Source organism: Sinohyriopsis cumingii, chromosome 17 (genome assembly GCF_028554795.1).
Source record: "Sinohyriopsis cumingii isolate HCF-2022 chromosome 17, ASM2855479v2, whole genome shotgun sequence".
NCBI classification, from domain to species: domain Eukaryota; kingdom Metazoa; phylum Mollusca; class Bivalvia; order Unionida; family Unionidae; genus Sinohyriopsis; species Sinohyriopsis cumingii.
In genome coordinates, this window is record NC_142977.1 from 974,370 (window position 1) to 999,395 (window position 25,026).

A 25,026-nucleotide genomic window follows, 5' to 3' on the forward strand; every position below is an offset into this window, starting at 1 on the left:
AGATTTAAGGATTTCTGGAGTTGTAACGGTATTTATGTTGTTTAGTCTGTTGGTGAAATTATCTATAGCAAAGTGCTTAAGATTTTTCAGTTTTTTTTATTTCAAGCCCTACAAAAGGAGACCAAGTTTGTCTTGAAAGAGGATTGAAACTCTAAATTACACGGGCGTGAAGGAAAACATCGTTGTGTTTATTCTAATCATGCTTGCCGTATCTCTTTGTGTTTTAGAGGTCATATTTCTTCTTAAGTAAATACACGCGTCAATAGACAGACAGATTGGGTCATCATCCTTGAGTTTCACTGTACTTTAGGTTCTTTACTTCATACAAACCCCAAATTTATTAGTTTGAAGAAAAAAAAGATAACATGCCCCTCAGTACTGTAACACGTCTGTTCTGACTCTACCGATGTGAGTGTTAAAATGTTTAAGTAAGATACAAAAAAATGGTCAGCTTGAAAACGCGAACCAATACTGTGACGCTCAGTATTTTGATGTGGTAAGAAGAAATGGTAAAATACACAAAGAGGGCTTGTAAGTTCACATTCCAGTCTGTCTGCACTGTAATGGTAACAACGCAAGAGCGTAGGGATTATTATGCCACACAGTCTTAGAACAAAACAATGCATCACCCGTTGTAAGCCATTTCATTGGCTATACTTATTTTCTTACCGCGTTCACTTCGAGTTGACTTGAGTAGCTATTCACACAGTGACGAGAATGACCATGCTTTACTGGGTCTATCCTATAAGCGATTTATATAAAAAAAAATATTTAAAAAAATTAAACTAATGCACGAACAATGGTACCATGGGCGATCCCATGGAAATTGTGTCCGTCTTATTGCAAAATACATCAACATTTAATTTAACCGTGCAGATCGCTAGAACAAACCTCTAATAATACACATTTTGAAAAGTGTTGTGTGACACGGATCGCCATTGTCGCTTGGTGTCTGCTTTTTCTTCGAAAAGAGATCGTTTCGTCTTGACTATAAAAATTTAATTTGACTAAGTTTTACGCACTATTTGAACTCATACATTTCACGTTGTAGGTGTAAGCCGTCGTTCTCAGTTTTCTGGAAGTTCGTTTTTGCGTTTCTCAGATGTGATACTATATTTTACGGACTGAACGAAATTTCTTTTGGCTTGAAGCAGGACTCGTGGTTTTGTGGCATAGGTGGAGAACATTGATTAAAGCTCAGTTATGTCGTCTTCGAAATCGCTGACACGGATTTGAGCTAACACTTCAGCTCTTGTGTGAGGCGACACGGCACGTCATTGCCTTTTACTTTCTCAATGAAATCGTTTCATCTTATTGCAAAATTACATTTGACTAGGTTTCATACGCAGCAGGTCCCTGTACATAGGGAAAGTGTCTTAACGTCAGAGTATTCATTCCACTCTCAAACGATCAAGAAGATGGAAGAGTCAGCACAGATCGACCTGCTGGTCAAATATATGCTAAAAGTCATACGAAAGCATAATTCACAGGCGAAATTGGCAACAAAACTTACTCTTTTGGTCGTTGATTTGATGAGAGTCATACGAAGGTGTGTAAGTGCTGATGAAGTTTGCTATATCTGCAAAGGTAAATGGGTATTTGTCTCCAGAATACCTGCTTCGTCTAAGAAAGAGAGACAAAAGTCAAGATACCTAATATCATTGTCAGGAGAAAGGACACTGGGATTCAGAGTGCCCTACGAGAAAAGAGAAGAAACAGAAACAAGACGAAAAAGAGAAGAGGGATTCAGAAGAAGAAGAAATTGAAGATGAGGAAGAACTGGTGCCAGTGAAGACATGGAAATGGAAAAATTGACAATGTGAGACGATGCGTTGGCCCTGATGTGAAATTTCATACTACCTTCTAAAAGAGAATAGACCAGAAAGAAAACGTAAGTGTCTCTTGGTCTTGACATTGTATAATAAGGATGGCGTGTTTTGTTTTTACTCACACTTTATGAAATTGTGCTCTTTCACCTCTCTCTATCCCTCTGGATCATGTTTTAGTTAGAATTGAAATGGAAGGATGTTTCCCTTCACGCACGCTCTTTAGGCATGCAAGTCGGTAAACAATAGTCAGTCTATTCATCCATCATTTTGTGTCTTGATGTTTCCTAAATCACACACTGATGCCATAAAATAACGGGTTAAATGGGTTTTGTAGTGTTGGGAGTGGGGTTTGGGGTGTAGGTGTTTGGCAGAGTTGGTCATTGCAGGTGCTTTCAAAAAACTTTTTCTTCTTCACTCTGTGTTGATGGAATATAATGGGTTATTTTCTTCACTCTGTTGATAGCATATATAAAGGGTTATTTCTTCACTCCGTGTGGATAGTGTATAATGGTTTTCTTCTTCCCTCTGTGGTGTGTGTGTGTGTGTGTGTGTGCGTGCGTACGTTGTGTAGATCGTATATTTGGTTGTTTTTTTCTTCTTCCTCCCGAGTGTGGATAGTATATTTGGGATTTGTATGCGTTAGCGACATTGTATGGATAGTATATTTGGGGTTTGTATGCGTCCGTGTACGTTTGTGTGGATAGTATATTTGAGGTTTGTATGCGTGAGCGACGTTGTGTGGACAGTATATTTTGGGTTTGTATACGTTAGCGACGTTGTGTAGATAGTATATTTGGGGTTTGTACGCGTTAGCGACGTTGTGTGGATAGTATATTTGGGGTTTTGTATGCGTTAGCGATGTTGTGTGGATAGTATATTTGGGGTTTGTATGCGTTCGCGTACGTTTGTGTGGATAGTATATTTGGGGTTTGTATGCGTTAGCGACGTTGTGTGGATAGTATATTTGAGGTTTGTACTCGTTAGCGACGTTGTGTGGATAGCATATTTGGGGTTTTGTATGAGTTAGCGACGTTGTGTGGATAGTATATTTGGGGTTTGTATGCGTTCGCGTAAATTTGTATAGATAGTATATTTGGGGTTTGTATGCGTTCGCGTACGTTTGTGTGGATAGTATATTTGGGGTTTGTTTGCGCTAGCGTAAGTTTGTATGGATAGTATATTTGGGGTTTGTATGCGTTAGCGACGTTGTGTGGATAGTATATTTGGGGTTTGTATGCGTTCGCGTAAGTTTGTATGGACAGTATATTTGGGGTTTTTATGCGTTAGCGACGTTGTGTGGATAGTATATTTGGGGTTTGTATGCGTTCGCGTACGTTTGTGTGGATAGTATATTTGGAGTTTTTATGCGTTAGCGACATTGTGTGGATAGTATATTTGGGGTTTGTATGCGTTCGCGTACGTTTGTATGGATAGTATATTTGGGGTTTGTACGCGTTAGCGTACGTTTTATGGATACTATATTTGAATTTTAGTTTATTCTTCGATCTGTTGTGTGTGTGTGTGTGTGTGTGTGTGTGTAAGAACGTCTGGATAGTATATTTGTTGGGTTTTTCCTTTTCCCTGTTTGAATAGTATATTTTGGGTTTGTTTTTTCTTCTTCCCTCTGTGGTGTGCGTGTGTGTGTGTGTGTGTGTGTGTGTGTGTGTGTGTGTGTGTGTGTGTGTATTGGTCTCTGTTTGTCCCTATAAAACTCCATTTATCCCTATCAGATACATTCAACCTACCTACCTACAGTAGCGCGTATTCAGGTCAGCTACTTGCAACACTGTTGACATTTATCCCCTTGTGTTCAGTACAGTGACGTCACTGACGCTGGAAATTTTAAGACTATAAATATGGACTTGGGGATTTCCACAGGTTGTAGCTATACATATGTACTAGAGTTCATAAACAGGAACGTCACTCAAGCTGAGGCTATAAAAAGATAGTGGGGTTTTCGAAAGGAATAACCCAGAAGTTTAGTATAAATAGATAGTGGGATTTCATATGAATTTTAGCTGATTATAGCTATAAATAGATACATGGATGTTTATCCACGATCGTCACACAAGTTGATATTGTAAGTAGTTACTAATTTTATCCATTTTAGTCTAAACCATTGTTACTTAATTTTCGGGGATATGTTTATTTTCCTTTAAATTCTGGGACAATTTCGTCATTTTAGCGTTACTTTTAGTCACATCCATTTTATCTTTGAGCATTTCCTTGATTATAGCTATTTATAGCATCATTACAATTATGCAAATTTTTGAACACCCCAGCAAGATTTCAGGTCTTGGTAATGCTTTATATATAAATCTCACGCTTGTACTAGTGTATGTATGTGTCTGTCTCTGTTGTGTTTGACCCTCTACCATCATTGTCCCTAGACAATCCCACCATGTTCAATTCCTTTTGACGCTATACAGACCCACCATGTTCAATTTCCTTATGTTAAATTCCCTTGAGGCCATATCCCCTAGGGGTTTCCGTAATGTTAAATTTCCCATTGTCCCTAGACAGTATCACGATCTATTCCCCATGTTAAATTTCCCATTGTCCCTAGACAGTCCCACGATCTATTCCCCGTGTTAAATTCCCATTGTCCTTAGACAGACCCACACTCTATTCCCATGTTAATTTCCCTTGTCGCTAGACAGACCCACACTATAGTTCCATGTTAAATTCCCCTTGTCGCTAGAGTGACCCAACAATTTTCCCCATCTTAATTTCCCTTGTCGCTCAACAAACCCATGATTTATTCCCATGTTAATTTCCCTTGTCGCTAGAGTGACCCATGATTTTTCCCCATGTTAAATTTCCATTGTCGCTAGAGTGACCCAGGGGGGTCTGTAATGCTAATTCCCATTGTCGCTAGGGTGCCCCACTTAACTACTCGTGGTCACTGGTAGTTATGAGAGCAGGTCTGAAATGACAGGCATAGTTCTTCATGGTTACATACTATTTGGATTTTCACCAGGTTATTTGATATCGATTACGTCCGAAGCATCTGTGTATCTGTCATGCCATAATAAATGGCTGACCCATATTCGCTTTTTCCTTGTGGATCAAGACCGGCACCGGATGGATCTGCTAGGTGAAATTTTGACGATACAACTGTACATCAGAGATCGACCTGATCTTTGATAATAACAACAACGACAGACGTGTGTGGATGTGAGAAACCCGTTCGAGTAGTTAACGCAATAAAACCCGTGCACATGGTATGTTACGGAACTTGGCTCGTTGATGCAGGTGCAACTAAAATATTGCTGAGATTATCATCACGCGCTGCTCCCATTACTAAAGAAGCTTCAATGCTAGTCGTTGATATTGTTTAAAGATTAGTAACACAAGCACTATCAACAAATGGTCCAGTTACATTACCAATGACAAAATCAATGCCGTCGGCAGGTAGCAAAATTCATGCAGGAGGCCGCTCAGTAGCGATTGCTAGATTCAGCATTTGAAAATTTAGCCATAGGGATTCAATTTAGACGTGAGTGGTAAAGCCATCACACAATTGTAGTATGAAATCAATAATGTTTATATGGAAACTAAAAGCTTTTGCAGTGACTCATTTTAAATAGGTATTTGATCCAGCATTTGACTTGCGAGCGTTTGTGTTAGCGGATCGAAGCAAGATAGATTTTTAGTATTACTCATATCAAGTCAGAGATCCAAAACAATTAAACATAGAATAGCAAGTGCAAGACACATCTAGGTGAGACATTTTTTGGGAGTTGAATGGAAGTTGGTAAGAATTGTCATATAATTCTGATAAGAGTCAAGTAGAAATTTGCCATTTGGAACCACCCTCATGTATCTTTACCAACTCGAGGCCAGCTTGGAATCATCGGCCAGGCAAATGCCATATAGTTTACTAGAGCAACAGACATAGTACCTCTCCAGGATTGTTTCCACAATTGCGAAGTGGCATTCACCAATTTATCCAGGTTAATTTCACCAACAAATAATTTACACCAATAATAACTCAGCTGAGACACAAACGATATTGACTGTTATTCAACAAGAGAGCCATTGTTCGTGTAAAGGGCAATGGGCAGAGAAGATAGTCAAATGTCAAAGATTCTGGCGTAATCTTTGTGTTTTGGTATGAGTGGGGTGCATATCAACAGAATGTACAATCTCCGGAGATGTAAGCGTTCATGAGGCAGAGGATTTTTCATAACTTTATGGTGCTATTTGCGGTCTTGCTGTGGAAGAAATTGTTGGTCTTGGTCCGACTGGATTCGGGACTACATCAAACACTGTAGGTACAAGTATTATCATCGGAGCTATATCGATAGTAATTGGTTTCTCTGGTGATGCCTGTAAATTAATTTCAGTACGACTGCATTCCCGAATATGCGTACACTCCCTATGACTTGTGGTCATACAAAGAAGTCTCATTACGATCAGTAAAGTTTACTCGGTTGCAATCGACTATAAAATAATCAGTGCGGCTGACAGTTACGAAACAACGCGGATTTACAGACAGAAATCTTCAAGCATAGAATTAGTTATCGATCGAAAACACGCTTTAGCTTGTAGTGTGTGTATATGGATCGCTACCATAGGTTTGCCTGAATACGTTAACTCCGCGGAATTTCGTTTCTAAAACCACAACAGATTAGATACGATTTATTACTTAGGTAGTTTCAAGGGCTGGCGTTTTGCCTTTTCTGGAAAACCTTAGGGGCACTGACATACGGACGAGATTCTACCCACCATGACTAGGTCATTCAAGTCATGTGTGTGCAAGCAAAATTAAAATTTATCAACGGGCAACTCTCGCGTGTGGGCTAAATAGTCATGAGCGTTGAGGCAAGGACGGGTGGAATGGCCCCAAAGGCGCTAAAAAGGTAATGATTTAGTTTGATACTACACGTACATAACAAATCGCAGTAGTGAAATGTGTGGGGGTGGGTGGGTGGGTGTGTGATTTAGATTTGTAACGTATCTTTAATGAAAGTTCAGTCATATCGCTACGATATCTGCAATGTGGCAGTTTATAGCGATGACTAGCACTGGGGCATCATGTCGCAGACATGTAAGATGATGTTCCACCCAGTGACATTATCCTGACACCAGGCCGACCAGTCCTAACACTAACCTCTTAATGCTGAGCGCCAAGCGAGGCAGCTGTTAGTACCATTTTTGTTTGTTTTTGGTATGACTCGGCCGGGGATCGAACTCACGACCTTCCGCATTATAGGCGGATGCTCTAACCACTAGGCCACCGGAGCAGTCAGTAATGAGGTAACATTGTGCCTGTCGCATACGGGACAAACGTACATGATATATGCAAATCTCCCAAGGAGTATACCTCGACAAAAGTGCATACCTTGCCAGTGTCCGCTGATAGTATCATGCGTTTTTGTCAAGTATCATTACTTCCACTGTGTGAAACATAATCCTTTTTAAGTAGCCCCACTTGGTAGAAGTTTTACTAAAGTAACACCAGAAACAAATCTTAGACTTTCTCAGGGAATAAGACTTATAACATAAATTTGACCTCTTTTGTGGATGATTTCTTTTCTTCCCGCTATTTTGTTATTTATTTTATATGCATTTTAAAGAATTTAACGTTCTTACTGCGAGTAAAATAGTGTTGCGGATTTTCACAAGTGGCTTGATATCTGCCACGAGGTTAATTTGGCCCATGTATACATGATAATGAAGATCCAATACACGAACTGGCGTGTTCATGTCACGTATTATTATTATTATTATTCCGCAAATGGCATATTTTTTGGTGACACATTTATCAGTTATTTCACTTCTACATACTATCATCCTCACCCATCGTTGCATCTTCATAGGGTTAGGCTTGTTGTTCTTGTTGTTCTTGTTGCTGTTAAAACTATTATGCATGTTTGCAATTCACTCCCAGATGGGAATCTTCAGATTTCGGTATTTTCAAAGATGTAAGGGACTTCAAGGGATTACGTCCACGAGTACAAAGTACACTCTTGTGCGTGCAGGCAGGTTTCCGAAGGAATGTAATGTTCCTCGCGTGTTTTTGTTTATTTATTTTGAACAAAATGATGTTATCATCACTATTTGTATTAGATGCAAGCAAACTAAGAAGGTATCATGGATGTCATTACCAGATCAATTTTGCAAACATTTCCTTCACTGCTTGACTATTGTAAAAAGATTAAGAAGTAATTATCCTGATTTTATCACGTAGAATCGTGAGATCTTTGGTTCTGACCTGTGACATGGGTATATTTCTTATCTTGACACTAACACGCTGTCATGTGACCTAGTGATAAGGTTTGGTACTTATGACTTAATAGCAGGTGTCTTGATTTTGATATACAAGTGAGCCCTGTCCCCAGTTTAGACGACACATTACGCATGTAAGTATATAATAATAATAATAATAATAATAATAATATGATTGCTATTAGTAGTAGAGGATGTTGTATCAATAACAACAGTAACAGCAATAGCATGACTCATCCAAGTAGCATAATATTTGGTCACTTAGGGTTAAACATACGTTATATTTAATGACTGTCACAATGTTTAACTAACCGTCTTTGAAAAACTTTTATATAAATACAAATGTATATTCTAGGCACACGTGTACACGTTTTCAGGTATTTTTGCTTACTTTTTAGTTTGTAGGAAGACATTTATGGAGTTGTTGTTCAATGGCTTCTTGGGTGTTTTTCTTTAACAGCCACATAAACCTGGCTCATCCAATCGTTGATTTCCCGTAAGATTGAAAAGTAGTGCAGATATATATATATATATATATATATATATATATATATATATATATATATATGAACTAAATTGTTTAGCAAAAAAAAGAAGTACAAACTATAAGTTGTGGCTAGCACTCGGCGAGGAAGTAATTCATGAGACTGACTCCGTTTCTCACCATGGAATACTACAGGATAGATCGGATCGTTCCATCAACCGAACCCGCAACGCTTGCAGAAAAGCATGAAATCCTTTTTTCAGCCTTGCCAACGTTGGGATGGTATCTAATTAAACCTAAACCGAAACGCTAGTTTATGTAAGAAAATCGTAATCCCATCCTTACTACATGGTTCTTAATTTCGGAATGGGCTTCGAAAAGGAGATCTAATGAAACTCAACAAGCTGCAACACTTACATTTTAAAAAATCAGGGATTCCCTGAACAAACGCGGTATGTGATTCACTGCAGTGACTGATAAGAATCACACTTTCGTGGCAATCTCGGCAACCTGACCAATAGCATCATCTCCGAGCAACTATTCCTCATACGTCATCACATGTATCTTGATAGCACCCAATCTGTACAAGCTGGTTTTATTCTAGATATTTGGAAATAACTTCAGAAGTACTAGTTTACAGATGTCCTCTTCAACTTCATTAATCAATCAATTTCCCCTGACAGTGGAAACAACTGGTTGACGTAAGAATAATTGAAAAGAATGAGACTGCTTGGCAAAACAAAATCAATAGACATCATAATTTCTCTAGATTGCGACACATACATGCACATATTAGCCCTCCACCGTGTACTACCTTTTTTCATAGAATATTTACGAATGCAGATTAAGCAGGTGTATATCATACTAATTAAAGCCAGACCAGGATGTTACTGTCAAATATGTGGTAAGCAATATACTGTCCTCCCTCAGCATAAGGTCACACCATGTATGGTTGGACGTGATTTACGCATATGATTGGACGTGATTTACGCATAGAACTTAACTAAAGTAACGGCTAGTCGCTGTTATTAAAACTCAAAACAACTGACCATGACAGTAGAAAAAAGAAAACACATCACCATTTTGAGATCTGTTCCTTCCAATTTCTCCTCCTTGTATCACGAGTGTACTTCTTAGCCTGAAGACCAAACATTTGTCAAAAGCAGAATCTTCCCAGGTCAGCTCCTACCATATTACGTACCTATCAGCTCCTACCATATTATGTACCTATAAAGCCCCATTTTGAAAGAAAGCCGTTATCATTGAAGAACATATACTGTAATAATAAACTTTATGTTGTATTTCATATTTTAGTTTTCATTTTTTTTATAGACTTATGTACAATGTTCGTGTGTCATTTTCTATATTTGCATGTATTTCCTAATTATTGATATTCCATTTGTTACTTCCTTACCTGTCTAAATCTTATCTTTAATGCAAATTCCCAAAGCTCTCTCATTGTCTTATTTTCTATATTTGTACATAAACCCATCCTTACCGAGGAACTAAAGATTGATCAATTAATTGTTAACTCCAATCAGTCGTATCGTTTTCATTTTATATGCTGTTTCATTTGATTATTTACGTACAATATTAGTGAGGGATGGTGGAGATTGAGTATACTCCATTCTAAACCAGATACTAACGACAAAGAAGCAAAATTAGCATGTACGTTAGAAAACGGGCGATGGCTGTAACAAAAAGAAAGATAGTTGCTCTTCCGTCGAAGACGTATGTAGCCTTTTTAACCAGACTCTACTCTCGATTTTCGTTTATTTTGTGTAATTTATTTACCATCAAATCAATATTGCATATTTCAAGATGAACTCTGCCCTGTGTACGCAGTTTACCATCATATAAATATTTCAGATCTCAAAATGAACATTTGGACCATATTATGTGCTGTCCTACCTTTTGTACACGGGTAAGTACATTTATCTTATCGTCACGGAAAATTCCCTGCAGCTACAACAACACACCATTGAAATATATGCAACAACACACCATTGAAATATATGCAACAACACACCACTGAAATATATGCAACAACCCACCATTGAAATATATGCAACAACACACCATTTAAATATATGCAACAACACACCATTGAAATATATGCAACAACACACCATTGAAATATATGCAACAACACACCACTAAAATATATGCAACAACCCACCATTGAAATATATGCAACAACCCACCATTGAAATATATGCAACAACACACCATTGAAATATATGCAACAACACACCATTGAAATATATGCAACAACACACCATTGAAATATATGCAACAACACACCATTGAAATATATGCAACAACACACCATCGAAATATATGCAACAACCCACCATTGAAATATATGCAACAACCCACCATTGAAATATATGCAACAACCCACCATTTGAATATATGCAACAACACACCATTGAAATATATGCAACAACACACCATTGAAATATATGCAACAACCCACCATTTGAATATATGCAACAACCCACCATTGAAATATATGCAACAAAACACCATTGAAATATATGCAACAACCCACCATTGAAATATATGCAACAACCCACCATTGAAATATATGCAACAACACACCATTGAAATATATGCAACAACACACCATTGAAATCACTGAGTATAATACTCCTGCATGAATCGTATTTTATTTAGAACATTATTAGTTACTATTACAAAACGTCCTTCATATGACCTTCATTAAAACGAGTGCATGAACTCCATATTATATACGAGTACTTCGATATGAGTACTTTGATATGAGAGCACAAAACGTTTAATCCTGATCTCCCACACATCTGAGTAATCACCTTGCATGCAAATTAATTTTTCTGGATATTTATTACACGAAATATCTTCCTTCATTGTTGGGTTATTAAAATAATGCTTCATTAGATAACCTCAAAAAATATTCACGAGAATAGAATTTTTCTTGCTAAACCAGTCAAATACAAAACATTGAAGTTCTGCAAAATCGTTGCATAATACAATGTTAATTGAATTCTAATATCCAAGCTAATTATAAGGACAAAAACATGAACCATGTTGGAGTATTAGTTATTAAAATTACGTCTGTAGTATATATAAAAAATGCAAGCCAAATCCCCATTGTCCTTAGTTCAGCTTCAGTTGTAATTGATCACCGATAAAGGGAATCCGTTTTGACAAGACATTAAGTCAAATCTGTATCATGCAAAACATGACTGTTACATATGCAAACTATCTTAGGTTCACGATTAGATGAATTAACAATTTGCTCCAAACGTAGGAGGTCATTCGGTGTAAAATGGTCTTGATTAGAAGGACATTTGACAATGACACTCAGCCATGCTGCCCAGTTTAGGTATGATATATACAAGTTTATGCCTATTGTAAATTTAGATCGAAATATTGCATTAGATTTGCTACACTAATTTGTATGATGAATCTGAATAAACATATTACCGAGAAAAACATCGTTAGCCTTATTCACTGCAGACTGTATGCGAAGGGATACCCTTCTTATCTACCTTCAGAAAAATGTCGGTAGGTCTATTGTATTGATTAGTTCCATTTGCATGTATCACAATAGGACCGTAAGAGAAATGTTAATAGAAGGTGAACCCTTGCTATAAACTTTCAAAGATATTGTGGAAGATCTTTAAATCTGAACTATTCCATACTAACAGCTGGCTAAGGCTGCTATTCCATACTAACAGCTGGCTAAGGCTGCTATTCCATACTAACAGCTGGCTAAGGCTGCTATTCCGTACTAACAGCTGGCTAAGGCTGCTATTCCATACTAACAGCTGGCTGAGGCTGCTATTCCATACTAACAGCTGGCTAAGGCTGTTATTCCATACTGACAGCTGGCTAAGGCTACTATCAATAGATGAATTTCTTCATCCAATGCATGACCGAATCTTAACTCGTATTCGTCATCAACCCAAAGGCATCTGCTTGCGTATATTTTACTAGTATTCATCCTATCAAATAATCAGATTGTAGAAAATAAATGATGCAGGCTTGCGCATACGGTGATTGTTATGACCACCCAGATAACATCAGTTAATCTAAAGCTAGTCCCAGTCACTGAGTAAATTGCGTTAAGAGATAGTTTATTAAAAGCTAGCCCCAGTCACTGAGTAAATTTTGCTAAGATCTTGTAAGAATAATAGGTTGATTCCTCTAAATATCAATTAAATATTAAGTTAAAATTTCACCTTTGATAAAACATATTGTTAAAATATTAATCGTAAAGAATTGACGTCATATTGATCGATCCATATTGCTTCCGTAAAAATATGTAAATCTCAATCTCAATCTGCCAAATAGATCTCTTTATTACCAGAATGTCAGATTTGTTTGGTTGTACCCCACGATCATAGATTTTCATGTTATACAAAATTATAAACTGTCAAAGTTTCCACAACTTCAGTGATATGAAATATTATTTTGATTAATCTGATTAGAAATGTACTATGAGAGAATCAATCTGATTTTAGGTTTAACGGTCAAGATTAAAACATTTTATTACAAACTAAAGTGTCATACTGGATTCACTGTACGATGTGTAAGAAAGCTTATGATACATTCATAGATGCATCGGAGGCATCTACTGCATCCCGGTTGACTCCAGTATAAACCATTTGTCTTTTTGGCAATCCTTAAGTATCAAGCAAGGTCTGTTTTCGGGAATTATTCATTCTTTCTCTTGCATCATTCCAAACAACCCCAGCAAAATTATGTTACAACGACAAAAACTTACCTTACACATATTACTTGGCTGTTGACATGTTAACCTTGATGTTAAAGTTTTAGTTGGCTGTCGACATGATAACCTTGATGTTAAAGTTTTTCTTGGCTGTCGACACGTTAACCTTGATGTTAAAGTTTTAGTTGAATGTTGACACGTTAACCTTGATGTTAAAGTTTTAGTTCTGCATCAGCTCTAAAGCTGTAGGCAAAGTGTCGACACGGAAGGTGGCGAGGATCTTACATTGTCTGTTGGGAACTGCCACAGTGCAAAAAGCAGGTCACAATAATCTGCATTTCGTGCATGAATGATTTTTTTGAACTTTAACTCCAGCGTTAAAGTTGTCTCTTCCAGGAAACTTTCTAGCTTATTTAGCTGATTAGGGTATTTTGTTACATCATCCTGAAACCAACTCAGGCGGAAGCAAGTTATTGTGACCTATTTTAAATATGCTAATGACTTTACTGTTCTCAGGTTAACCCCACAACAACAGTTGTATATTCTTATCAAATCTCCAGCTGTAGTTATGGTATGTTGTTTAGAACTTGATCGTCACATTATATATACTAGTCTAAACCGCTCGAAAGAAAACTAGGTCTCCGTGATCTACTTTTCTTACGCAAATAATATTGTTGTTTACAGGTTAGTCTCAGCGTTAAAGTCTCAGTTTACTGAGAACGTCATTTTTAAGCATGTTCCGTATATACAGGTTAGATTAATATTGGCATGGTCTGTAGTCAGTTCATTGGGAAGATCTGTGGTGACCTGCTTTTCATATTTTAACTTTGCTTTTTGCACATACACACATGCACATCTTAACAGACAAATATCGTGCGATTGCTACCTTTTCTTGAAAAAGTGCAGGAATAAAAATTGTAGCATCAAACAATCACTGGTATAAACCGACTTTGGTTGTCTCTCTGGTAACCCTTTTTATTCATAGAATGTAACTCATAATAAAGTATAAAAATATGGCCAGAAAATATAAATGTCACATACATCGAACGAACTTTTTTATTTTCTTCCCAACAGACAAATCTGTTGATTCACCTTTCATACAGTTTTAACAATATCATCTATCGTATCTTTGTTGTCTCGTCTAGTTAAATACATAGTTTACCTTCATCATATCAGACCAGTATGTTTAATTTCATCCAATCGGACTGAGTTATAGACTTCGTAATCATCCAATCAAACTTCATTTACTGACTCTTACACTGTCATTCCACAGACAGACGTTACCCTGCCTGCCCACCGGCCACGACCTGAACGTAATCCTGGACAAAGCATTCACTCGCCTCGACGCCAATGGGGACGGTCTCATCCAAGTCACCGAGTTCCAAGCGATCATGCGAAATGATGACAAGAACTGTAGGTATTTCCTGGATATGGAAAACTGAAAAACATTAGATCTAGATAAGTGTACCAAGCTTCAGAAATGGCAAGTCCGGGATGCATTTCTTGTGTATGGCGGAGAGAGAGAGAGAGAGAGAGTCTCTGAAACGTTAAATTTAGATATTTGACAATGCTTTTTTATATATAAAAAAAATGATCCAACATACACAAATAATAGAGATAGCTAACCTGAAGTTTTCGTCCTCACGCTAAGGACTTCATCAGCAGACTGATTTTATCACTACTGACTCTTTACATCGCTCGATGGAATGGTGAGCGATGTTAGATTGTCTAAATATAGATAATTATACCAAGCCACAGAAATAACGAGAACTGTTTCCTTGGTATGGCGGAGAAGAGGATACTCTGAACTGTTAAATCTAGATAATTATACCAGGCCAAAAATAATAATAAAAGTTATAAGCATTTCATGTATATGGCATAGCGGAAACTGTGGAACACAAGTCTAGGTAAATGTACCAAGCCTCCAAAATGACAAGAATTAAAATCCTTTCCTACGTGAGGCGGAGAGGGTTGAGACTCTAAAACGTAAGGTTAAAATAATTGAGGCAAGCCTCAGAAGTAACGAGATGCATACATTTCCTGGTTATGGCTGAGAGGGGAGACTTTAAACTATTAAATCTATATAATTCCATCAAGCCTACGAAATAACAAGAATTGTAAGCATTTCCTCGATATGACGGAGCGGGGAAGACTCTAAAAAATGAGGTCTCGATAACTGTGTCAAAACTCAGAAACGACGAAGAAAGATAAATTCTGGCAGAGAAAGGTAAATTCTGAAAGATCAGGTTTTGGAAAATAAGGTGAATTGCGTGCATTTTCTGCGTATGGCGGAGAGGGAGAGACTCTGAGCCATTAGGTCTATATAATTGTACCAACCTTGAGAAGTGTCAATAACTGTAAGCATTTCCTGTGTGTGGCAGAGAGAGGGAGACTCGGAATCATTAGGTCTAAACAATTATTGCAAGCCTCAGAAATAACCAGATGTGTGCGTCTCACGGATATGGCGTAGAGGGGGAGACTAAAAAGTACAATTAAGTTAATTTTACTAAGCCTCACAGATGACAAGAAATGTAAATATTTCACGGGAAATTACAGTAGAGTTGCGGTAACACTCAGCCTTTAAATTAGGTTAGTAGTGTGAACACCTTTTCCCCAGATTATGTTTGGGAATCAAAATTTAGTTATGGAAATGGAAATTTAGTTAGGGAAAGGGAAATATCAGTCTCTTGATATAGTTAGTGGTGAATGGCATTCAACTTTTATATTTTTTAGGGGTGCGGCATCTTCGCTAGCCAAGGTTTTGATGTGATAGCCCTATCCACACCTTGGTGTATCAAGCAAATATTTCTGTACTTCGGGTCTGTGAATTTCATTAGATGCACCGGCAATCCACCACATCCAATGAAAATTAAGTTTTTTTGAACACTGTTCCTACTTGATCGAGACAAAAGGAGCACACAACTTGAATGAACTGATAAAGATGCAATTTTCCACTGCCGGTCCGTGTTTGCACAAACACCTTTCGCTCAAATAGACTTGTAATGGCTTCCCTCTGGTGCATAGTCATACTTTCGATGTTAAACTTACAAAGTATCCTTTATAGGTACATTGCCTCAACCATTTTCGGTTGATGTACAATGCATCACGCTATTGGTTAGTTGGCGTTACATACTAAGGGAGGCAATTCATGAAATCCAATCGATGTCGCTTGGACAAAGCACCAATATATCTGTTCGATCCACCAATGTGCAGACAGGGTTATCATATTGGAACCTTGGCTAAGGAAGATTGGGGTGCGGAATTCTAAGATTTTAGAACCAGCTTACTTTCTTGCTCTGTAAAATGTAGCAGCAGGAATCTAGTAATAAATTATTAGGCAAGTAACTGATCGCACTATTTCGTTTAATCCAAACAAATGATCTAAATACTTACTTAAATATCACAGTCTTTGTGACCGAATAAAATTCACAGTCATCTATGAAAATACTGATTTTGATCATTGGGTTATAAAGGATTCATTCTTTCCGAAATTAAAATCTTGTAATCTGATTAAAATCAGATCTTTTCATACCCAAGTGGAGATCTGACGCAAACGGATAAAACTTGATGATTTGCTGACCTTTGAAAATTCCGAGTACGTTTATGTTGAGTAGCCTCTCACAAAGCGTTCCATTTCGTCTTAGCAAGAGTCATCGTTAGAATAAGATTTGTTCCGAATGTGTCGCTTTTAGAAATTTGATTGGTGAACCATAAGATCACAAGAAGATGACCTCTTAACGGTGTCCATCATCGTCTACGCAGGACTCCGGAGATCTCAGTTCGATCACCAGAAGATGACCTCTTAACGGTGTCCATCAGCCCTCAACGCAGGACTCTGGAGATCTCAGTTCGATCACCAGAAGATGACCTCTTAACGGTGTCCATCAGCCCTCTACGCAGGACTCTAGAGATCTCAGTTCGATCACCAGAATATGACCTCTTAACGGTGTCCATCATCCTCTACGCAGGACTCTGGAGATCTCAGTTCGATCACCAGAAGATGACCTCTTAACGGTGTCCATAAGTCCTCTACGCAGGACTCTGGAGATCTCAGTTCGTTCACCAGAAGATGACCTCTTAACGGTGTCCATCAGCCCTCTACGCAGGTCTCTGGAGATCTCAGTTCGATCACCAGAAGATGACCTTTAACGGTGTCCATCAGCCCTCTACGCAGGGCTCTGGAGATCTCAGTTCGATCAGATTGCTTTGGTAATAAGAAATACAGCTTTATAAGTGATGTTACTGTTAAAATATGCTAAACGAAAAAGAAAGAAAAAAAACTTCCTTTCAAACAATTTATTGTTTCTATCTTGAAATAACGCCATCTTAGAATTATACCGTGAACTTCCATTTCTGGTCAGATGACTCGACTCACTTCTATGTGTGTGTGTATATATATATATATATATATATATATATATATATATATATATATATATATATATATATATATATATCACAGCAACAGAATATAGACATATAGGTGACTCATTTAAGACCGTTTTATCTTTTTCTTGTCATTAAATGTGAGGTTCTAGGGTGGTTTTCCACTATCAGCCAATTAAAAGTGACGAATCAAAATTATAGCATGTAATGATTTTTTTTTATATAGTATTTCCAAGTTTTATCAAAATTTGATTTAATTTATATTTGATTTAGTTTAATTGTTTGTTAGTTTTAATTTTTTTTATTCTATTACATGCTATTGTAATGTAACTTTTTTTTCTGGATTTGACATTGTCCGGAAATTCAGTTCAGTTCTGTTTGACCTGTCTTTTATAAACAACTAATAATAGAAACACTGTATCTAGGTTCTGGCCTTGATTCAGAACCAGTGATAGTTTTAGTAAACAATTATTTGTTTAAAAAAATCTGAGTAAGAATTATTAAGTTAGGTCAAGGCCATACCTGGAAGACGTGATAATCATCATGTAACAAACTTCGATTTCTTCTGGAACTCTTGACCTCCATCCGGGAATCTGTTTTGCGTCTTAAGTTAGCCTATTACCTAATGTTTTATATACAAGTAGTCAGTGGACTTTAAACGTTCGACACGTTAAGATGTGTTGTTGTGACTAGTTTGGGCTAAGATTTTATTTTCTTCAAATTATTTTATTTTCTTCTAATTATTTTAAAGAAAAGCAATTCTTTTCCCTGGAAATACTAGTGCTCTAGTTTAATTCTTAGACAAGGACACTTATCGAAATGTATACGGAATTCAAAAACTGGAATAATATTTTCTGTGATTCTACAAGAGGCTGTTGACACTGCAGCACTTCGCGGACAACTGATTACGTCATCGTCGTCCATTTCGGATTTCATCGGGATTCATTCAGGACTTTTTATCACTAATACTTCTATTTTTTAATTCTTAGATTATTTTTGGATTTGATTAGTAAAACCTTAAGTTCTTTTTTTCTCTCATTTTTCACATGATATTCTAGAAAAATAAATTATTTGTTAAATTGTACAAAGCTTGTTGGCTTCACTTTTTTCATGTTACTTTTTGTAAGAGCCTAGACTCGTAACACAATCAAGATTGTCTAATCGTATATGTCCTCTGCATTCCTGATTTTATCACATCATGAAAAAGAAATCGCGGTATCATAGTTTGACTTTCTATATGCTAAACACGCAATTACACTAATCACACCAAATCTTTTAATCTTACAACAACACAGAATAGATATGTAGTTTAGTCATGTTAAGGGTTTTTTCAGTTGTTTGTTCTTTCTATTGTTTGACTCCTGCTTATTCTCCATGTCATTAACACGTGTCCTAGATCACGTTTTCTCTCGACATTTGCGTTTTGCATCTGTGTTGTTGACGTAAGATGTTTCTTCCTCTGACTTCATTAGCTCGAAACGTTGTGAAACTCTTTTGTAGTTGCACTTTTATCAGTTGTGTTTTTTTTTTTTTTTTTTTTTTTTTTTTGCTCGCAGCTGATGGAAATGTAACCCTTGAAGAATTCAAAACGGCATTTGGCTATCATGAAATTTACGAACCAATGTTCCATCACTTCGACCATAACGCTGACGGGGTACTGGAAATCAGTGACATAGTGAAGGAATTCATCGTGAGTGACACCAATGGTAAGTGTTAATGGGACAACTCTCGACCATTCCTAACCTTTTTGCTGTAAACTACTCTTTCGCAAGTTTGGTCTTGGCAGAATTTTCAAGAAATGACAAAATCTGGGAAGTGTTGATCGCAAAGAGTCCACCTTTGGTAGTTGTGTTTAATTTGTCACTACGGATCAATGCACGTTACTAAATAGTGTCCACAGATTTCATCACTGCTTATAAACTTTCGTCTGGTTAGAATTGAGACTATCCATGTTTGTGCATATTTAATTCAGACTATGTATACTGTAAACATATTCGTCATGGTCAATTTGTGGTTCTTCTCTTTATCATTTTCCTTTATTTGCCTTCAAGTCACAAAAGGAACAGTTTTAAGTTAAGTTTTAGTTGAGCCGTGTTAAAGTGAACAGGATCATTTTACCAATGGCGGAGTCTAAAGAACCTGACTAATAATCCGACAATTGCTGATACAAAATGCCAACTATTTAATCAAGAATCAACAGTTGCGTTAGTATTTTACGATTTCCAGGCCATCCGTTTTGTGCGGAAATGGAATAAAAGACTAATCAAAACAAACAAGAAAAAGACAACGGATAGAGGTAATAGTGCCAAGGTATCCAGCGAACAGGTGTCAGCTTCTTCCAACAGCTTTTGGTGTCGCTACATAATGCGTATGGATATATAGCGTACTTGCTCAGTATTGTCCTTCGCTAATTTACCTAATTTGATGCAAACATGCCACAACAAAACTAGAATTTTCACTTAAAAATTCAACAGTTGTACATAAATTGTATCTAATTATTTATCGAAGAAATTTCATGTTACTTTTAACTTTATATAGCAAGACCATGATGCCTCTTAATCTCGTCAATTGTCATTTGTAGTCCATCTTAATCTCGTCAGTTCTTATTAATAGTCCATCTTAATCTCGTCAGTTGTCATTTATAGTCCATCTTATTCTCGTCAATTGCCATTTATAGTCCATCATAATCTCCTCAATTGTAATTTATAGTCCTACTTAATCTCGTCATTTGTCATTTATAGTCCATCATAATCTCGTCAATTGTCATTTATAGTCCATCATAATCTCGTCAATTGTCATTTATAGTCCATCTTATTCTCGTCAATTGTCATTTATAGTCCATCATAATCTCCTCAATTGTAATTTATAGTCCTACTTAATCTCGTCATTTGTCATTTATAGCCCATCATAATCTCGTCAAATGTCATTTATAGTCCATCATAATCTCGTCAAATGTCATTTATAGCCCATCATAATCTCGTTAATTGTCATGTATCGTTCATCATACTCTCGTCAATTGTCATTTATAGTCTATTATATTCTTGTCATTTGTCATTTATAGTCCATCTTAATCTCGGCGATTGTCATTTATAGCCCATCATAATCTCGTTAATTGTCATGTATCGTTCATCATACTCTCGTCAATTGTCATTTATAGTCTATTATATTCTTGTCATTTGTCATTTATAGTCCATCTTAATCTCGGCGATTGTCACCTATAGTCCATCATAATCTCTTCAGTTGTCATTTATAGTCTATTATATTCTCGTCAATTTTCAATTATAGTCCATTTTAATCTCCGCGATTTTCACTTATAGACCAGAGTTTCATTCTACGTTGCATCTGGAGAGATTCCCTTATGTATTTCATTCTGAACTAACAATCACATTATTTGCACATCAAAGAATTTAAACAATATCAGAAAAAGCACCGTCACATTGTAAATGAAACATGTCTTCAAATATTTTTATTATGATTCAAATGTTTATGAGCTCTGTTTCTCTTTTTATAGATGATGACCAAGTTGATCTGAAAGAATTTGAAAATTTTTACCACGGGGTAAGAAGCAACAATTATTTTTTTTAGCCCGAGCTTATCCTTACAAATCAATATTCGAAATTATTGCTATTTCAAAGCTAATCGGTATTATACTGACATGTGGATAAAAATGCGAACTTTTATCATTACCCCAATTTCTCATATAGAGAAAGGTACTACTATATAGTTATTCTCTACAAAAGGTTATCACAACCACCAATTTATATCATCAATTGTGAACTGATATGAGCAGAAAACATTTAGAGAGACTAAAGTTATGCAAAGAAAGGATCACGAATGTGGTAGAATCCGATGAGTTGAGCAATGAAAATGCACAACGTTTCAATACGTGTCAAGTTTCAGATATTTATGAGCGTGAATTCACTTTTGCGTGCATGGGTGTGCGTGCGTATGTGTGTATGTGTGTGTGTATTTAGAAATTATACTCTGTAAGCACTGTTTATAAACTTTATAACAGAAGTAATATATTGAAATTTGACATATATCTTCCATTAAATGAGTTTTCATGGCAAAATGAAACCGTCGCAGAGTGTCATCTTATTAACAAGATTATTTTGGGAATACGGCTACAGCCACTCCGCTAATTTAATCATCAAGGGCTACAGCCACTCCGCTAATTTAATCATCAAGGACTACAGCCACTCCGCTAATTTAATCATCAAGGACTACATCAAGGACTACAGCCACTCCGCTAATTTTATCATCAAGGGCTACAGCCACTCCGCTAATTTTATCATCAAAGACTACAGCCACTCCGCTAATTTTATCATCAAGGACTACATCAAGGACTACAGCCACTCCGCTAATTTTATCATCAAGGGCTACAGCCACTCCGCTAATTTTATCATCAAGGACTACAGCCACTCCGCTAATTTTATCATCAAGGGCTACAGCCACTCCGCTAATTTTATTATCAATGGCTACAGCCACTCCGCTAATTTTATCATCAAGGGCTACAGCCACTCCGCTAATTTTATCATCAAGGGCTACATCCACTTCGCCAATTTTATCAACAAGGGCTAAGTTGTATTATGTTTTTATTTTAAGGTACTGAATCACATCTTTGGAAACAACCACTGTCATGGTCATGGTCATCAAGGTGGGAAGTGATCAGCAGGTGGCAGCAAGTACAGAGCTAACTGTATTCCCAACGCAACCGACTTTTTTTTCCCAATCACGATTGCTTGCTGATATGCGTGTCTTTAAAAAACAATTTTAATTTGCTTCCTTGTTTGCTTACTTCTTTCATTTTACAGACTGACTTTCTTATTTTACTTACTCGTTTTCCTTACCTTTTGCTCACATAGGTTTTTATATATTTTCTTTTTTCTTTCTTTCTTTCTTTCTTTCTTTCTTTCTTTCTTTCTTTCCTATCTTTCTTTCTTTCTTTCTTTCTTTCTTTCTTTCTTTCTTTCTTTCTTTCTTATAGACTTACTGGTATGCTGCTTTCATTCAGTCTTTCTTTCTTCATCAGCTACTTACTTACCTTATTCATTTACCTCTTATCTCATTTGCATGTTTTCTTACTTACGTACGGACGGACGGCAGAACTGATTTCTTATTCAGTCCTTTGAGTAAGTTTACTTAACCATAACATCTCTAGCTCTGCGGTAGTCTTCATTAAATGAAATAGGTAGTCCTAATCTATCACATTTGTTATTTCCCCTAACACGATTGTATTTCGTCTTCCTGTCCTTGATACTATGAACTCCCAGATAATCGGACAATTCTCTTCTAAACAATTAACACTGCACTTTTTTTTACGATCGGCATCCTTTTCTATACACATGTAATCAACATTTCAGTTTCGTATAAACTACGTCAGAGATTAAATTTATTAAACAAAATGATTTGCACGATGTTTTTGTTCACACTGCTTAGGTGACCCAACAGGTTACTTTCCAACCTGGCGTAACATGTGGCGATTAGATAAGCAATTGCACCACAGTGCATTCGCGATACACATGGACAGTGCATGCGTATTATGTAACGTTAGAAGCAGCGGGGGTGGGGGTGGCTCACAAATTCTATTTTATTGGCCGATTGACAAGTATGGATCCTTCCGAAGAAAACGAAAGTACCCTGATGTAAGCTATTTCTGGTACCATACAGCCAGGTATTAAAACGTTTAACGGCGACCAGAAAATAACCTTTTTAACGAGGACCCTCCCCCCCCCCCCACCTCTTTCCTCCAATCAAACCGCGAACGAAACCACTGAGGGTGCCCCAGCCCTATGCTAGAAATATAATAGTAATCCATGATATAAGCAAAAAGAATGACACACTTAGCAATAATGCTTGGTGGAAAACCTATGTGACGCTTTTGCTGATGCAGTATATCACGAGTCACATTTCGCAATTACTGTGTATTTTTTATCACCGGCTGTGGCTCATATATTATATCATGATCTCAGTGTACCTAATTATATAGTTATTGTTGATATATGCAAAGTGTACTTGATTACATAGTTCTTGTGGATATATGGACATAGTACACAATTAATTTTACTATATGTTCTCTACATTTGTTTCTCAGTACTGACCTTTCCACTGTGTGACAATCAATGCAAATCATATGTTAATCTAAAATACCTTCAAAGATGACTTCACGGTGAAGTTCTCGTGAAAGGTTGATCTGCTCTTTTTTTAGACGATTGACTGTCAACATAACAGCATGTAAACAGAACATATATTTCACTTCCGGATCATCACCAAGGTCTTATTACTCACTGTGCACTGTCGCCAAAATACACACAGACAACAACACCCTGAGCTCATATTATCAAGAATAAACAGTTACCTTTAAATCCCTACCAAAAATGCATAAATAAAACTCTTCTATCACCACCAAAATGAGAGAGGAAAAACTGTTCTAAAAATAGACTAGAACTACATTCGTATTAATTGCGATGTAATTCCATATGCAAAGTGTACTTGATTACATATTTCTTGTTGATATATGGAAAGTGTACTTGATTATATAGTTCTTGTGGATATATGCGTGGATCATCAACTTGTTTAATGCGTTCACGAACCTGGAGAGACTTTTGATGTCGATGACAGTAGCCCTGAGGTGCAATAACAAACTATAACACATTATAGAAATTCTCTGGTCTGATGGTTATATCAGCCCGGAGTTAGCCTCACCTCTGGTACTGTACACCATTCCAGAAGAAGAAAGAGAAGAATCGTATTTTGGCTGTGGATTACGTCACTCAGTCTGGGCGAGTACGTAGAGATAGTCGAATCTTTCATCATCGATTATGTTTGCCTAGAAATGTGTTACGTGTTTAGGCTCTCATAAACGGTAGCAAGAAAAAAGTGAAGACAAGCTTTGTAAAATTTAACACATATTTTATTTGCGTAGAAAAACAAGGTAAAAATGAGGAAAAGAACTTACGGTTTTAAGAATCAAAATAAAAAATAATCCAAGAATATTCCAAGAATTAAAAATTAGAAGTCCTTGTAATAAAATGTTCTAATGAATTTGACTCTGAGTCCCGACGAATATTTGAAATGGAAGGAGATGACGTATACTGTAGTCAGTATAGTACTGAAGTGTCAACAGTTCTTTGTTGAACCACAGAAAATAATATTCCGGTGTTTGAATTCCGAATAAAATTTCAATAAATGTCTTTGTCCAAGAAATCTGTATGAGCACTTAAATATTCCCAGGGAAAAGAATAATTCCATAAAATATAATTTCAACTCAAACTGGTCACGTACTCCCAATACAGACTTGAATCCCACACTAAGAAAGAAGAAAAGAATTTGATTATTTCCAATCATGAAAAAATGTCAGGAACTATGTCATCTTA

The 25,026-nt window shown here is 36.7% G+C and overlaps 1 protein-coding gene and 1 long non-coding RNA gene across 2 annotated transcripts; one reads left to right on the forward strand and one right to left on the reverse strand.

The window, feature by feature from the left end:
• Positions 1–8,093: 8,093 nt before the first annotated feature.
• Positions 8,094–22,431, forward strand: LOC149777633 (uncharacterized). Its single transcript, XM_089938690.1, has 6 exons — positions 8,094–8,197; positions 10,417–10,471; positions 14,538–14,677; positions 19,207–19,356; positions 21,162–21,208; positions 22,256–22,431. Exons 2-6 carry the CDS (start codon positions 10,425–10,427, stop codon positions 22,316–22,318), a joined length of 447 nt encoding a protein of 148 aa, XP_089794816.1. The 5' UTR covers positions 8,094–8,197; positions 10,417–10,424; the 3' UTR covers positions 22,319–22,431.
• On the reverse strand, positions 14,566–23,877 carry LOC149777634 (uncharacterized). Its single transcript, XR_016415433.1, has 3 exons — positions 23,801–23,877; positions 15,602–15,743; positions 14,566–14,702 (listed from the first exon to the last, which is right to left on the reverse strand). It is a non-coding gene; the product is annotated as an uncharacterized LOC149777634 (long non-coding RNA).
• Between the last annotated feature and the right edge of the window lie 1,149 nt (positions 23,878–25,026).

Coding starts and splice junctions, on each gene's coding strand:
- LOC149777633 (XM_089938690.1), top strand. CDS start 10,425: ATGAACATTTGGACCATATTATGTGCTGTCCTACCTTTTGTACACGG. Junction 10,472..14,537: donor GTCCTACCTTTTGTACACGG/GTAAGTACATTT, acceptor GTCATTCCACAG/ACAGACGTTACCCTGCCTGC. Junction 19,357..21,161: donor CATCGTGAGTGACACCAATG/GTAAGTGTTAAT, acceptor CTCTTTTTATAG/ATGATGACCAAGTTGATCTG.